Source organism: Oncorhynchus tshawytscha, linkage group LG08 (genome assembly GCF_018296145.1).
Source record: "Oncorhynchus tshawytscha isolate Ot180627B linkage group LG08, Otsh_v2.0, whole genome shotgun sequence".
NCBI lineage: Eukaryota > Metazoa > Chordata > Actinopteri > Salmoniformes > Salmonidae > Oncorhynchus > Oncorhynchus tshawytscha.
In genome coordinates this window covers 31,493,827-31,511,332 of record NC_056436.1, presented here as the reverse complement: position 1 = coordinate 31,511,332, position 17,506 = coordinate 31,493,827, and the positions used below count along the sequence as shown (strand labels likewise).

Below are 17,506 nucleotides of genomic sequence, written 5' to 3'. Positions count from 1 at the left end.
CTGCTCCAGAACACTCAGGACCTCAGACTTGGGCAAAGGTTCACCTTCCAACAGGACAACGACCCTAAGCACACAACCAAGACAACGCAGGAGTGGCTTTGGGACAAGTCTCTGAATTTCCTTGAGTGGCCCAGCCAGAACCTGGACTTGAACCCGATCAAACATCTCTGGAGAGACCTGAAAATAGCTGTTCAGCGACGCTCCCCATCCAACCTGACAGAGCATGAGACGATCTGAAGTGAAGAATGGGAGAAACTCCCCAAATACAGGTGCCAAGCTTGTAGTGTCACACCCAGTAAGACTCGAGACTGTAAATGCTGACAAAGGTGCTTCAACCAAGTACTGAGTAAAGGGTCTGAATACTTACGTAAATGTGGTATCATTTTATTCATTTTTTATACATTTGCAAACATTATTAAAAACCTGTTTTTGCTTTGTCATTATGGGGTATTGTGTGTAGGTGGATAAAAAGAATCCTTATCAATTTTAGAATAAGGCTGTAATGTAACAAAAAAATGGGAAAAGTCTAGGGGTCTGAATTCACTGTAGAAGGTCCTGTTATTAACTGCTCAGCAAGGAAGTGCAGACTTCCTTGGAAATTATTTTAAAATATTATTTTATTTTATTCAGCTATGTTCAATTATATTATTCATACTATAAAACAAGAAAAAATTATGCCACGGAATTCTGAGCAAATCTTGTCTGCTAAATGAACTAGTGTAGCCCACAGCAATATGGCAGTCATATTAGTTCCTAACAAAGAAAACTCAGACTATGATATTATGTTCTTCAAAAATATGACTATATTTTCTTCATACGTTTCTTTAGACCTGTCTGAAATAAAATGGATTTATTGTGATGGTGTAGGCTATATTACAAGTTAGACTTTTTAAAATGTAGATGTTCCAAAGGGATGCTTTGGTGGCTTGTAGGCTATGCGTGTCCATGAGCCAGGAGATAAATGTGTTTATGTTAATTCACGGTTAATTACTATGAGACCGGCAGTTATTTGCGTGACAATGACAGTTTGCTAAAATTCCATGACCGCCACAGCCCTATCCGATACCAATATAAAGGTAAAAGGTCAATAACGGCAAAAATATTGGTGAACCGATATATCGGTCGGGCTATACATAAAAGCCAAAAAGATGCAGCCAAAAAGTGGAGACAAGGACAGAAGGACAATTGTATGTACTGGAAGGTGAGTGAGACAGCAAAACTACAATCCGACCGACCGACCGACGCTCGCGTGGCATGGAAAACACAGCCTCACACACACCTTGAACTAGCGGCACCAGGAGTAGGTTCAGCACTCCTCCCCAGTCCAGAGGCATGGCAGACAGAGATAAGGCTGTAACTGTCCCAGCTCAACATGCTCTCAGCAGGCAAGCCCAATGTCACATCACTCATCCTGCCAACTGGTGTTCCATATTAGTAATGCTGCTCGTCTGACCCTACTGGATTGAACCTTTGACCGTGACATCTCATAATATTGCTTGATCGCACACTAAGGGTAGACTTAACAAGGAGAGCTGTGTGGATCTTAACAGATCATCTAACACTTTGTGGTATAAAATGCTTATGAGGAGACAATCTTCCTCACTTGAATAAGATATTAGAATAGACGTCAGCAGCTATATTTCACCTGAGGCATAACAGACTGATATGCTGGTACTGTATTTGACAAAGACAATTTTCAAATCAAATTTTATTTGTCACATGCGCTTAATACAACAGGTGTAGAACTTTTTACTTACACGCCCTTAACCAACAATGCAGTTTTAAGAGTCTTTGACACTGCCTGGTATAGAGGTCCTGGATTGCAGGAAGCTTGGCCCCGGTGATATACTGGGCCGTACGCCCTACCCTCTGTAGTGCCTTGCGGTCGGAGGCCGAGCAGTTGCCATACCAGGCGGTGATGCAACCAGTTAGGATGCTCTCGATGGTACAGCTGTAGAACTGAGTTTGAGGACCCATGGCAAATATTTTCAGTCTCCTGAGGTGGAATAGGCGTTGTCATGCCCTCGTCACAACCTTCTTGGTGTGTTTGGACCATGATAGTTTGTTGGTGATGTGGACACCAAGGAACTTGAAGCTCTCAACCTGCTCCACTACAGCACCGTCGATGAGAATGGGTGCGTGCTCGGTCCTCCTTTTCCTGTAGTCCACAATCATCTCCTTTGTCTTGATCATGTTGAGGGAGAGGTTGTTGTCCTGGCACCACACCTCCAGGTCTTGGACCTCCTCCCTAAAGGCTGTCTCATCGTTGTCAGTGAACAGGCCTACCACTGCTATATCGTCGGTAAACCTAATGATGGTGTTGGAGTCGTGCAGTCATGGGTGAACAGGGAGTACAGCAGCGCATGCTCCGAGTACATGTCCTGGTAAACCACTGGCCCTTCGGCCTTGTGAATGTTAACCTGTGCAAAGGTCTTACTCACGCCGGCTACGGCAAGGGTAATCACACAGCTGGTATAGAGCTTCAGTGTTGCTTGCCTCGAAGCACGCATAGAGGTCATTTAGCACATCTAATAGGCTTGTGTTACTGGGCATTTCACGGCTGGGCTTCCCTTTTTAGTCCGCAATAGTTTGTAAGTCCTGCCAGATCCAACGAGCGTTGGAGCCGGTGTAGTAGGATTCAATCTTAGTCCTGTATTTACGCTTTGCCTGTTTGATGGTTCATCTGAGAGCATAGCAGGATTTCTTATATGCATCTGGGTTAGAGTCCCGCTCCTTGAAAGCGGCAGCTCCACCCTTTAGCTCAGTGAGGATGTTGCCAGAAATCCATGGCTTCTGCTTGGGGTATTATCCATGTCGCCGTTCAGCCACGACTCAGTGAAACATAAGATATTCAAGTTTTTAATGTCCCGTTGGTAGGAAAGTCTTGAACCCGAGCACATTCAATTTATTCTCCAATGATTGCACGTTGGCCAATAGAATGGATGGTAGAGGCGGGTTACCCACTCGCCGACAAATTCTCACAAGGCCCCCAGACCTGCGTCCCCTGCATCGGCCCCTTCTTTCATTCAAATTATGGGGATTTGGGCCTGGTCAGGTAACTGGAGTAAATTCTTCACGTCCGACTTGTTAAACCTCTAATGACTCCCCATCCCGCATGAGGGAGCGTAATCATTGCCTGACACTAATTAGCATAACGCAACAGACATAAATTTTCCTAGAAAATATTCCTGTTCATGAAAATCACAAATGAAATATATTGAGACACAGCTTAGCCTTTTGTTAATCACCCTGTCATCTCAGATTTTCAAAATATGCAAAACAGCCAAGCATTTGTGTAAGTTTATCGATAGCCTAGCATAGCATTTTGTCCAGCTAGCAGCAGGTAACTTGGTCACGGAAATCAGAAAAGCAATCAAATTAAATTGTTTACCTTTGATGAGCTTCGGATGTTTTCACTCACGAGACTCCCAGTTAGATAGCAAATGTTCCTTTTTCCCCAAAATATTATTTTTGTAGGCGAAATAGCTCCGTTTGTTCTTCATGTTTGGCTGAGAAATCGCCCGGAAATTGCAGTCACGAAAACAGCGAAAAATATTCCAAATTAGCTCCATAATATCGACAGAAACATGGCAAACGTTGTTTATAATCAATCCTCAAGGTGTTTTTCAAATATCTATTCGATAATATATCCATCGGGACAATTTAGTTTTTCAGTAGGACCGATTGGAGTAATGGCTACCTCCTGTATTTTACGCGAGAATCTCTCTGGGAGCATCAGGTGACCACTTGCACAATGTAGCCGCTTACAGGTATTCTTCAACATAAATGCGTAAAACTATGTCACAATGCTGTAGACACATTCGGGAATACGGAGAAAGAGTAATCTGGTTGATCGCCCATTCACTGCTCAATAGGGACGCATTGGAACGCAGCGCTTTCAAAACATGAGGTACTTCCAGATTGGATTTTTCTCAGGCTTTCGCCTGCAACATCAGTTCTGTTATACTCACAGACAATTTTTTACAGTTTTGGAAACTTTTGAGTGGTTTCTATCCTAAGCTGTCAATTATATGCATATTCCAGCATCTTGTCCTGACAAAATATCCCGTTTACTATGGGAACGTTTTTTTTCTCCCAAAAATGAAAATACTGCCCCCTAGTCACAACAGGTTATTAAAGAAAAAAGTCTTTGTCCAGTTCGAGGAGAGTAATCGCTGTTCTGACATTCAGAAGCTATTTTCAGTCATAATGGCAGAAACATAATGTACAAAATAAGTTACAAACAACGGCAAAAAAACCCACAATTGGTGAGGAGCCCGTAAAATGTCGGCCATCTCCTCCGGCGCCATTCTTCTACATTTGCAGAGAAAATTCATAGGCCTGGTCTATAATGTAGGACAGCACCTATACTGTGGTCTCTAGAAGTAAAGGACAACAGGACTGGGCAAGGTTACCTGCTGCGAGGGCAGCTTTACCCTCGGCTTTCTCCTGTTTGGAGCGAAATGAGTCTCTGGTTCTCTCCTCAGCATGCTGCCTCTCTTTCTCCCTCTTCCTGGCTTCCAGGGCCTTCATACTCATCTGCAGCTGGCTGGTGTACTTCTCATGCTAATAAACACAAAAGGGAAAACAGGAAATTAAAAAGCCCCTACCGGACTATCACTCACATTCATTGATGACATGTACAGTGCATTCGGAAAGTATTCAGACCCCTTGACTTTTTCCATATTTTGTTACACTATTCTAAAATGGATTAGCTTTCTACACACAATACCCCATAACGACAAAGCAAAAACAGGATTTTAGACATTTTAACCTTTTTTTAAATATCACATTTACATAAGTATTCAGACCCTTCACCCTTCACTTCACCCTTCACTTTGTTGAAGCACCTTTGGTAGCGATTACAGCCTCAAGTCTTCTTTGGTATGGAGCTACAAGCTTGGCACACCTGTATTTGGGGAGTTTCTCCCATTCTTCTCTGCAGATCCTCTCAAGTGCTGTCAGGTTGGATGGGGAGAATCACTGCACATTTTATTTTCAGGTCTCGCCAGAGATCGGGTTCAAGTCCGGGCTCTGGCTGGGCCACTCAAGGACATTCAGAGACTTGTCCCGAAGCCATTCTTGCTTTGTCTTGGCTGTGTTCTTAGGGTCGTTGTCCTGTTGGAAGGTGAACCTTCATCCCAGTCTAAGATCCTGAGGGGTCTGGAGCAGGTTATCATCATAGATCTCTTTCTGTACTTTGCGCCGTTCATCTTCCCCTCAAACCTGAATATTCTCCCAGTCCCTGCCGCTGAAAAACATCACCACAACATGATGCTGCCACCACTGTCCTTCACTGTAGGGATGGCGCCGGGTTTCCTCCAGACGTGACGCTTGGCACTCAGGCCAAAGAGTTCAATCTTGGTTTCATCAGACCAGAGAATCTTGTTTCTCATGGTCTGAGAGTCTTTTAGGAGCCTTTTGGCAAACTCCAAGTGGACTGTCATGTGCCTTTTACTGAGATGTGGCTTCCGCCTGGCCACTCTACCATAATGGCCTGAACCATCTCTGCGGCCTGAGTGCTGCAGAAATGGTTCCAAACTTCTTCCATTTAATAATGGGGGAGAAGGCCACTGTGTTCTTGGGGATCTTCAACGCTGCAGACATGTTTTGCTACTCTTCACGAGATCTGTGCCTTGACAAAATCCTGTCTCGGAGCTCTACGGACAATTCCTTCAACCTCATGGCTTTGTTTTTGCTCTAACATGCACTGTCAACTATGGGACCTTTATATAGACAGGTGTGTGCCTTTCCAAATCATGTCCAATCAATTGAATTTACCACAAGCGGACTCCAATCAAGTTGTAGAAACATCAAGGATGATCAATGGAAACAGGATGCACTTGAGCTCAATTTTGAGTTTTATAGCAAAGGGTGTGAGGGTTTTCTCTTTGTCATTATGGGGTAGTGTGTGTAGATTCATGAGGGGAAAAAATATTGTATCCATTTCAGAATAAGGCTGTAACGTAACAAAATGTGGGAAAAGTCAATGGGTCTGAATACTTTCCGGATGCACTGTACATTTGGAAGTTCTCACTTACTTTGAGAGCCTCCTCTGGCACCTTGTGTTGACTCCTCTCCAGGATGTACACATGAGAATGTGAAAGCAGAGTTAAGGAAAGCATATTCAAACTGGAGCCATTGGGTTAGAATAATACATGTCACTGACACTTGCCATTTTGTGTAATTATTAGTCTGTGCAGTTCTTGAAGCTCTAACTTTCTGAGAACTCAAGACATGTGACATGTAGCATGCATGGTAAGTTCTGGTAAAGCATACTAAACGTCTACCTTTAAGCAGCTTTTGTCCCAGTTATCGAAACTCATTTTCACTATTCATGTTTTTCAGCTCAGAGGTTCAAGGGTCCAAAAGATTTTCAGTCCAGAGTTGGACATAATCCAAATCCCCTGACTCAAACCACAGGGAATTAACATATTGGGAGAGTTTGGTGCACAAACCAGAGAGGGGAAAAGAAAATGAATGTTTTAAATTCCTTTCAACCAGCAAGTATAGACCAAAGCCTTATGGAATTCAATTGTTTGTAAGAAACTAGCACAAGAGAGCACTTAGAGGTTGAAAAGAACACATCCTTCTGATCCAATTAAGAAAATCCCCAAACAATGAAGAATCAATAACAATAAAAGAATTACAATCATTATCAGAAAATCAAAAGGATATCATATCCAAAGCGGATGACATCAGCGAGCTTCAGGGTGATGTAAGTCTGGTCTGGGATTCTCAGATCATTCACAAAAGTCTGGGGAGAAAAAGAGATAAAAGTTTGTTTTGGTGTGTTTACATTAAAAGCTTCAGAAAAATCTAGAGGGTAATTATTTGTTTTCACAACAATCATGATTAGTTCAATACCATTGGAATAAAAACAGACACTGGCAACAGATCATTAAATTGCTAGGTGCTGCTTAGCAGTTGCCTGTGAGTGAAATTGAAGCTATCCTACCTGTAAATTAAGGCATTAACGAGATTATGCAGTTCTGTAATGGCCATCTGCCCTGAGTAGGCTGAGAAAGGCAGTCAGGGGACAAGTGGGTCGAGAGCAGGCTGACACAAAGCACTCACACACCAGCAAAAGCTACACGACTTAATTACATTACACAATCTAAGTTACACACAATCCAGAGGTATAGATACAATATCGCTTAGTGGAAGGTTAAAGCCTAACCGTGCTTAAAACAATGTACTGTAAGTAAGAGGGCTCACCACTATAAGTAGACTAAATAAAGAGAATTGTCAACGTAAAAGGAAACAGCCATGGTACATTTCAGTAACAAGCCTCTGATGTTAAGTTCTGCTCTGTTTAGAGAGGGCTGCTACAACTGCTGGTGCCAAGAGAAACACTACAGCGAAACAAAGGACAGTCTTTCCCTCTCCTCAGTCCTGTGCTTGGCTGGAACAGTGCAATGAAGTGGCAATAGTACAGGGGAAGGTGACAGGGGGAAGGAGGGAGAAAGGAACACCAGAGAAAAGGCCCAGGCCAGCAGAAAACACAGTACTCATTACTGCTCTAGCAACTGTCTCTGGCACTGAGAGAGGGCTCTTTTGTGCTAAGGCCTGAGGGACTGGTAGTGGTGCTCTGGACCCTCCAGAGAGGGCTGTGGCTGGCTGGATCCTTTATTCAACCTGTATGCAGGGGACATGATGAGACTCACCCCGTTCAGGCTGCCCAGGTCCTTCACCATGTGCTCGTCTGTGGCTGGGTCGTAGTTGAGGACAGCATGCTGCTTGTCCACACTGCGCGACTGTAAAGCAACAGAGAACATACCTGAGCATCTCATACTGATGGGCAATGGCTAAGAAACTTCAGACTGGATACTGTCATGAGTATAAGCAGTAAAACAAAATATCCACAATGAAGGCAACATGCATGTACAGTAGATCACCGTGCTCATAGACAAACAGATGGGCCTTTGAGTTTGCTTACATTCTTGCAAATGATCCCTATTACTCCTAACCAATACAAGCTGGGTCATTATGGTACCCGCTGGTTGAAGACAACCCCAGTCTGACACTGAACAGGCAGAAAGAGCACTTTACACAACTCAACCAATCATCCCGGTCCTCAACAAGCCACCAGCCAGCAGGGCAGGAGGACAAGAAAGACAGCTCTACTGTAGTTCTGCTCATTAATTAATGGGCAGAACAAAAGCAGTAATTAAGGCAGGCTGAGCCACTCGCTCTCTCTTCCACTCATTATTCACTCCAGGCCTCCTCTTCACCACAAAGACAGACCATTCACCTACCTAACTCATTTGCAGAGTTATTACTGTTACTATCGTTCCTTCTTATTGTTGTCACATGCTGCATGTTAACCAGTGGCAGTTGGTGCTATTTAATATTAGGGAGGACACTTTTTTTATGAGCATGGCCTTATTTCTATTACAGGATATTGGATGACGGTCATTCATTTTCCATTCACCCAGCTCAATGTAACAGATAGGTTAAGGCTAATACATGATAATACAATTTTCCCGATACCAATCATCAGGTTGTTACAACCTAGCCTACAAATTAAAGTTTAACATTGGTGCACACTTGAGAGAAAAATTGGAGTCATCAAGGTGACAGACAGTAACGCATTCAATTTGCACACTCTTGCCTGCATCTAGCTCCTCTAGGGAGTAATCATTAATCCAAAACAGTTGCAAAACTTTGTGTTTAGTAACCAAAACGAGTGTTTCTATTAGACAAATTCAGGTAGATGTCCTTCAGGGAGACAGACCATTGCAAAACAGTGTATTTTAAAACAGTTATTTGGTGACGTTAATATATTTAGTATAGTTTTATCTAAAAATGATAACTTAATGTTTCACTATTTTTCTGAAGTTCAGAGTTGGATGGTCCTCCCCTTCCTCCTCCGAGGAGCATCCACTGGTTTATCACTAATTTGGAGATTTGAGAGGCTCTCTCCTTTATGGAGTAGCTATTTTCCTGTCTCAATTAGCACTGGGCAAGGCAATGGCTAGTATGATTATCCTGCTTTGTTTGGTATTATCATCAACACTTTGAAAGCTCTACAGTATTGAGTAATTTCCATGTAAAAGGATCCATGAGCATCAATGTGAAGTTAATTGTAGCATATCAAAATTGGGTGTTAAATGAAAGCAAAGATATAAATATATCTATCTACACAAACACACACACACACACACACACACACACACACACACTACACTAATTGTGCAAGTTCTCCCACTTAAAAAGATGAGGCCTGCAATTTATCATAGGTACACTTCAACTATGACAGACAAAATGAGAAAAAAAAATCCAGAATATCACATTGTAGGATTTTTAATTTATTTATTTGCAAATTATGGTGGAAAATAAGTATTTGGTCAATAAAACGTTTATCTCAATACTTTGTTATATAACCTTTGTTGGCAATGACAGAGGTCAAACGTTTTCTGTAAGTCTTCACAAGATTTTCACACACTGTTGCTGGTATTTTGGCCCATTCCTCCATGCAGATCTCCTCTAGAACAGTGATGTTTTGGGGCTGTTGCTGGGCAACACAGACTTAACTCCCTCCAAAGATTTTCTATGGGGTTGAGATCTGGAGACTGGCTAGGCCACTCCAGGACCTTGAAATGCTTCTTACGAAGCCACTCCTTCGTTGCCCAGGCAGTGTGTTTGGGATCATTGTCATGCTGAAAGACCCAGCCACGTTTCATCTTCAATGCCCTTGCTGATGGAAGGAGGTTTTCACTCAAAATCTCACGATACATGGCCCCATTCATTCTTTCCTTTGCACGGATCAGTCGTCCTGGTCCCTTTGCAGAAAAACAGCCCCAAAGCATGATGTTTCCACCCCCATGCTTCACAGTAGGTATGGTGTTCTTTGGATGCAACTCAGCATTCTTTGTCCTCCAAACACGACGAGTTGAGTTCACCAAAAAGTTCTATTTTGGTTTCATCTGACCATATGACATTCTCCCAATCCTCTTCTGGATCATCCAAATGCTCTCTAGCAAACTTCAGGCGGGCCTGGACATGTACTGGCTTAAGCAGGGGGACACGTCTGGCACTGCAGGATTTGAGTCCCTGGTGGCGTAGTGTGTTACTGATGGTAGGCTTTGTTACTTTGGTCCCAGCTCTCTGCAGGTCATTCACTAGGTCCCCCCGTGTGGTTCTGGGATTTTTGCTCACCGTTCTTGTGATCATTTTGACCCCACAGGGTGAGATCTTGCGTGGAGCCCCAGATCTAGGGAGATTATCAGTGGTCTTGTATGTCTTCCATTTCCTAATAATTGCTCCCACAGTTGATTTCTTCAAACTAAGCTGCTTACCTATTGCAGATTCAGTCTTCCCAGCCTGGTGCAGGTCTACAATTTTGTTTCTGGTGTCCTTTGACAGCTCTTTGGTCTTGGCCATAGTGGAGTTTGGAGTGTGACTGTTTGAGGTTGTGGACAGGTGTCTTTCATACTGATAACAAGTTCAAACAGGTGCCATTAATACAGGTAACGAGTGGAGGACAGAGGAGCCTCTTAAAGAAGAAGTTACAGGTCTGTGAGAGCCAGAAATCTTGCTTGTTTGTAGGTGACCAAATACTTATTTTCCACCATAATTTGCAAATAAATTCATTAAAAAAGTCCAGAAAATCACATTGTAGGATTTATTTTCTCATTTTGTCTGTCATAGTTGAAGTGTACCTATGATGAAAATTACAGGCCTCTCATCTTTTTAAGTGGGAGAACTTGCACAATTGGTGGCTGACTAAATACTTTTTTGCCCCACTGTACATACACACACACAGTTGAAGTCGAAAGTTTACATACACCTTAGCCAAATACATTTAAACTCCGTTTTTCACAATTCCAGACATTTAATCCTAGTAAAAAATGCCCTGTTTTACGTCAGTTAGGATCACCATGTGAAATGTCAGAATAATAGTAGAGAGAATGATTTATTTCAGCTTTTTTTTCTTTCATCACATTCCCAGTGTGTCAGAAGTTTACACACAATTAGTATCTGGGAGCATTGCCTATAAATTGTTTAACTTGGGTCAAACGGTTTGGGGTAGCCTTCCACAAGCTTCTCACAATAAGTTGGGTACATTTTGGCCCATTCCTCCTGACAGAGCTGGTGTAACTGAGTCAGGTAGGCCTTCTTACTTACACACACTTTTTCAGTTCTTCCCACAAATGTTCTATAGGATTGAGGTCAGGGCTTTGTGATGGCCACTCCAATACCTTGACTTTGTCCTTAAGCCATTTATGCCGGTTTTGGAGCAGTGGCTTCTTCCTTGCTGAGCGGTCTTTCAGGTTGTCGATATAGGACTCATTTTACTGTGGATATAGATACATTTGTACCTGGTTCCTCCAGCATCTTCACAAGGTCTTTTGCTGTTGTTCTTGGATTGATTTGCACTTTTCGCACCAAAGTACGTTCATCTCTAGGAGACAGAACGCGTCTCCTTCCTGAGCAGTATGACGGCTCCGTGGTCCCATGGTGTTTATACTTGCGTACTATTGTTTGTACAGATGAACGTGGTACCTTCAGGAATTTGGAAATTGCTCCCAAGGATGAACCAGTCTTGTGGAGGGCTACAATTTTTTTTCTGAGGTCTTGGCTGATTTCTTTAGATTTTCCCATGATGTCAAGCAAAGAGGCACTGAGTTTGAAGGTAGGCCCTGAAATACATCCACAGGCATTCCTCCGATTGGCTCAAAAGATGTCAATTAGCCTATCGGAAGCTTCTAAAGGCATGACATAATTTTCCTGAATTTTCCAAGCTGTTCAAAGGCAGTCAACTTAGTGTATGTAAACTTCTGACCCACTAGAATTGTGATACAGTGAATTATAAGTGAAATAATCTGTCTGTAAACAATTGTTGGAAAAATTACTTGTGTCATGCACAAGTAGATGTCCTATCCGACTTTCCAAAACTATAGTTTGTTAACAAGAAATTTGTGGAGTGGTTGAAAAATGTGTTTTAATTAATGACTCCAACCTAAGTGTAGGTAACCTTCTGACTTCAACTGTATATATAGAGAGATATTATTAGAAAATCTTTCAACCATTTTCCATCCTATAAATTAGGACTAAGCAAAAGCTTTGATTTCTGGTCAAAGAGATGGAAAAGGGGTCTTAGAAAACATCTAGCAGAAAAAGTCTTTAAAGATATTAGAAATACATCAAAACACATTTTAGAGGGTGATGTCCATAGACTTCAAAACAAATACTACAAACTGGCAGCTGCTTCCTGCTTCCTATCTAAAAGGGTGCTTATCCTACATAAATGCAATTTACCCTTAACAATTGAAAAAAGTGGAAATGATACAGGGCAGATTTACTTACTTATGCTCCACTCTGTATGGAAGTAAAATAGCATTTGTATCAATGTATGCTCCTAACCCATATGACAAAGATGTTCTCCCTTCTGTAACCAGAAGCCTGATCAATTTAATCGGATTATACGCTTATTTTTGGAACTGACATGAATGCCATTATTGATGCTATGCTAGATAGATCTGAACCTTCTCATAGCTCATCACAAGTGAATGCTTCCATTGCACTTAACCAATTTATTAAAAGATCTTAATGACCATTGGAGACTTCAAAATCCCACAACTAAGGACTATACTTGCTTTTCTGTTAGATTTAACACTTTACTATGTTTCAACATCTACTGATATTACAGGTAACCTGGAACTTATAAAAACATTACAGGCCATTCCATCTGATCATTCTTCTGTAAATTTCAAATCTTCCCAATGAAAAAATGTGCACTGAGATGGTTTAATAATACTTCACTACACAACTGACTTCCTTTTTCAGTTTAAAATCCTTTAAATTATTATTCAATTTAAAATATTTTTTGAAATAATTTATTACTGGAGGACTCAACTATGGTATGGTTAGCTGTAAAAGGTTTTATAAGAGGAAACACTACACATTTTCCTCCCATTTCCAGAATGTAAGACTTCAGAAGATCAGTGAATTGGAAAAGCATTGGAAAATGCAGGAAGACAACTACTCAGAGAGAGAAATTGGGATAAAAACAAGTAGACTGAAACTTAATGACCTGTTGCAACAGAGCAGAGGGTGTGACAAAAATACTGTTTAAGGGAGTAGGCCTAGCCACTTACTGGCACTGCAACTTAAACATGCTGAAACAAGATCATCAATACAGCTATTCAGATCCCATACTAAGGGACTGATATCAGATCCTACAGAAATAAATAACTTTTAGAGCATATTAGTCAGTCATACAGTTCTTCAAATAGCTTGATACTTCTGCTTGTCGGTGGTTGCTGGACAACCTTACATTGCCCACACTTTCTCAGGAAGGAACAGTTTAATTAGAGGAACCTGTCACTTATTCTGAACTGAAAGCTGCTCTTTTAAATATGAAGACAGATAAAGCACCTGGTATTGATGGAATACCTCCTGAACCCCTTCAACTTTTGGGATGAGCTAGGATCAGTTATTATTGAACCGCAGAGATATCAACACAGCTACTATATCCATAAGAAAGGAAAATAACTCACAAATTGGGCAAATATTCATCCACTCTGTTTAATTGGAACAGAAATGAAGATGTACAGTGCATTCGGAAAGGATTTAGACTGCTTGACTTCTTCCACAATTTATTACGTTACAGCATTATTCTAACATTGATTAAAGGTTTTTTCCCTCATAAATCTACACACAATATCACATTAGGACAAAGCAAATACAGGTTTAGAAATGTATTAAAAAACAAATAAATAAAATATCACATTTACATAAGTATTCAGACCCTTCACTCAGTACTTTGTTGAAGCACCTTTGGCAGCGATTACAGCCTCGAGTCTTCTTGGGTATGACGCTACAAGCTTGGCACACGTGTATTTGGAGAGTTTCTCCCATTCTTCTCCGCAGATCCTCTCAAGCTCTCTCAGGTTGGAAGGGGAGCGTTGTTGCACAGCTATTTGCAGGTCTCTCCAGAGATGTTAGATTGGGTTCAAGTCCAGGCTCTGGCTGGGCCACTCAAGGAAATTCAGAGACTTGTCCCAAAGCCACTCCTGCGTTGTCTTGGCTGTGTACTTAGGGTCGTTCTCCTGTTGGAAGGTGAACCTTTACCCAAGTCTGAGGTCCTGAGTGCTTTGGAGCAGGTTTTCATCAAGGATCTCTCCGTACTTTGCTGCGTTCATCTTTCCCCTTGATCCTGACTAGTCTCCCAGTCCTTGCCGCTGAAAAAGATCCCCACAGCATGATGCTGCCACCACCATACTTCAACGTAGGGATGGTGCCAGGTTTCCTCCAGACGTGACACTTGGCATTCAGGCCAAAGAGTTCAATCTTGGTTTCATCAGACCAGAGAATCTTGTTTCTCATGGTCTGAGATTCTTTAGATACCTTTTGGCAAACTCCAAACAGGCTGTCATGTGCCTTTTACTGAGCAGTGGCTTCAGTCTGGCCACTCTACCATAAAGGCCTGATTGGTGGTGCTACAGAGATGGTTGTCCTTCTGGAAGGTTATCCCATCTCCACAGAGGTACTCTGTCAGAGTGACCATCGGATTCTTGGTCACCTCTCTGATCAAGGCCCTTCTCCCCCAATTGCTCAGTTTGCCAGGGCGGCCAGCTCTAGGAAGAGTCTTATTTAAGAATCATGAAGGCCATTGTGTTCTTGGGGACCTTCAATGCTGCAGACATTTTGGGGTACACTCCTCCCCAGATCTGTTCCTCGACGCAAATCCTGTCTCGGAGCTCTATGGACAATTCCTTCGACCTTACGGCTTGGTTTTTGCTCTAACATGCATTGTCAACTGTGGGACCTTATATAGACAGGCGTGTGCCTTTCCAAATAATGTCCAATCGATTTAATTTACCACAGATGGACTCCAATCAAGTTGTAGAAACAAGAATGATCAATGGAAACAGGATGCACCTGAGCTCAATTTCAAGTCTCATAGCAAAAGGTCTGAATACTGTAAAGGTAAATAAGGTACGTGTTTTTTATACATTTGCAAAAATTCATTTTAGAATACGGCTGTAACATAACAAAACGTGGAGAAAGGGTCTGAGTACTCTCCATGTGCCTAGAGAAAGTTATTAATAAGCTCATAAATCCTGACCAAACAGAGTTTATTAAGGGTCGTCAGGCAGCCGATAACAATCACCGCCTGTTTCATGTGGTTTCTGAGGCTTCCAATCTGGATAGCCTGTGTACTGTGTTATCATTAGATGCAGAGAAAGCCATTGACCGCTTAGAGTGGGAATATTTATGGCTTGTTCTTGAACCTTTTGGTTTTGGGGCTAGATTTATACATATGATCCACACCATGTATGTGAATCATTTTATTATATCTACTGGCACTACCCATTCTAATGTATTTACCATACAATGAGGATGTAAACAAGGTTGTCCCACCTCCACTATACTATTTGCTCGCTCTCTTCAACCGCCGGCACAAAGCATACATCAAAATTCGGCTTCCTCACATAAAAATCAAACAAACTGATCAAGCAATTGCACTCTATGCAGATGACATACTGCTCTAAGTCGAAAACGCTCAGAAATCCCTCCAGTCAATAATGTCTATTTTTACAGCATTCAACTCATGGTCTGGTTACAAGAGCAACTGGTCCAAATCAGCACTACTACCTCTTAACTCAGCTATGGGAAGCGTGCAACTACCAATCATGAACCCAGTGAATAAGCAAATACCTACTTATCCATTACCATATCCCCCTCTATTCACACTACTTGCAGGAAAAACTACTTACTGCCTTTCCTTCCAGTTCTCTGCTGCCAGTGACTGGAACGAATTGCAAAAATCGCTGAAGCTGAAGACTTACATTTCCCTCACTAACTTTAAACATCAGCTATCTGAGCAGCTAACCGATCGCTGCAGCTGAACATAGTCCATCTGTAAATAGCCCACCCAATCTACCTAGCTCATCCCCATATAGTTTTTATTTACTTTTCTGCTCATTTATCACTCCAGTGGTAATCTGCTAAATTGTAATAATTGAGCTAATGTTGCCTATTTATTGCCTACCTCCTTACGCCATTTGCACACACTGTATATAGACTTTCTTTTTTCTATTGTGTTATTGACTGTACGCTTGTTTATTCCATGTGTAACTCTGTTGTTGTTTGTGTCGCACTGCTTTGCTTTATCTTGGCCAGGTCGCAGTTGGAAATGAGAACTTGGTCTCAACTGGCCTACCTGGTTAAATAAAGGTGAAATAAAAAATTATACAGACAAGCATATGAGATCTAATCTTAAATTGCATACACACACTCCAATATGGGGTAATAAAGAATTCTTAGCATGTAGGAAACCATTTACAGTGCATTCGGAAAAGTATTCAGAGCCCTTGACTTTTTCATAAAAAATTAATTTAAAAGCCTATGTGCTACAGCCTCATATCCAAACCGATGCGGACATGAGGCATGCGCCAGAAAATGTAGCCAAACTTTAAATGATACTTTTAATGACATAAATACAGGCTAAACGCCAGTCATGTTTGACGAATATAATGAAGGATAATTAACATTATGTTGACTGAATCAAGCCTTTGGACGTTACTCAAGGCATGGTTTGTTCATTTCAGATGGTCACAAGACCAGAGAGTGAAGGACAGTGCATGTTGCGCACCGCACATCACCCACTAATGGTGCAATATGTTACAGGCTACCAAGGGTGGCCAACCATACCCTAGGAGAGCCTTAAAAGGGGAGTGTTGTATTTTGAGACAGGCTTGAATATGAAAATAAGCCAATAGAAAGACTGTAGCCTACATTTGTCTGATTTTCTGTGGTAAAAAAATAGTAATGCATTTTATTTTGTAAAGTGGCATGCTTGCATCATCCAATGATGTAAAAAAAGTTTTGGGGAAATGTGGGGACACAAAAAACACGAGGGAGATTTTACCGAAATTCTTATATCAAACTTGGCATCTGCACAGTTCTTCCAGTAAATGTGTTTTTATACAATTTACAGTGTAAATTGTTAAAAGTGGTACTTGTGCAGAGTTGTATGTATTATTACATTTTGAAATCAATATTTTTTGTTTAGCATACATCTTAAGTGAAAATTCCTTTACCGTGGAATTGCCCTTGACATAAAAAAAGTCTGGTCTCAAATAATAAATAAACCACCACTCAGTTACAACATTACCCCACTTTCCCAGAGGAATGTCCATTTATCTTATCTGAGACGAATGTGACCTCTGGCACCCCACAGCCGTTGCAGAGTGACAAATACAGTTTCTCTAAGGACTTCATGGCCTACTTGTTGGGCTTGTAGAGGCACAAACTGTTCAGACAGACTTCTACAAAAAGAGACAACATCAAGGCCCTAAACAACTTTCATTTGAAATGGCTCCAGTTCCACATCTGTCAAAAAGCCAAACGGAATGCTCACATGACAGACAATCACCAAACGTTGGTTTTTGTGGGTATTGTCATTTTACATTGTGCTGCAAATACAAAAACAAAAGACTGTACAATGCCAAAAAGGGACAAGACTGAAATATGCTTGGGCTGTAGCACATAC

General features: G+C 41.6%; 1 protein-coding gene across 4 annotated transcripts in view; it reads right to left on the bottom strand.

The window, feature by feature from the left end:
* LOC112256639 (centrosomal protein of 170 kDa protein B) overlaps positions 1-17,506 on the bottom strand; it is a 43,559-nt gene that overhangs the window by 20,226 nt on the left and 5,827 nt on the right. For all 4 annotated transcript variants that reach the window (XM_042325410.1, XM_024430025.2, XM_024430027.2 and 1 more), the window contains 4 exons: positions 7,668-7,757; positions 6,679-6,757; positions 6,042-6,100; positions 4,416-4,566 (listed from right to left, as the gene is read on the bottom strand). In XM_042325410.1, coding sequence (XP_042181344.1) covers positions 4,416-4,566; positions 6,042-6,100; positions 6,679-6,757; positions 7,668-7,757 — 379 coding nt within the window. The remainder of the gene's footprint in view (positions 1-4,415; positions 4,567-6,041; positions 6,101-6,678; positions 6,758-7,667; positions 7,758-17,506) is intronic.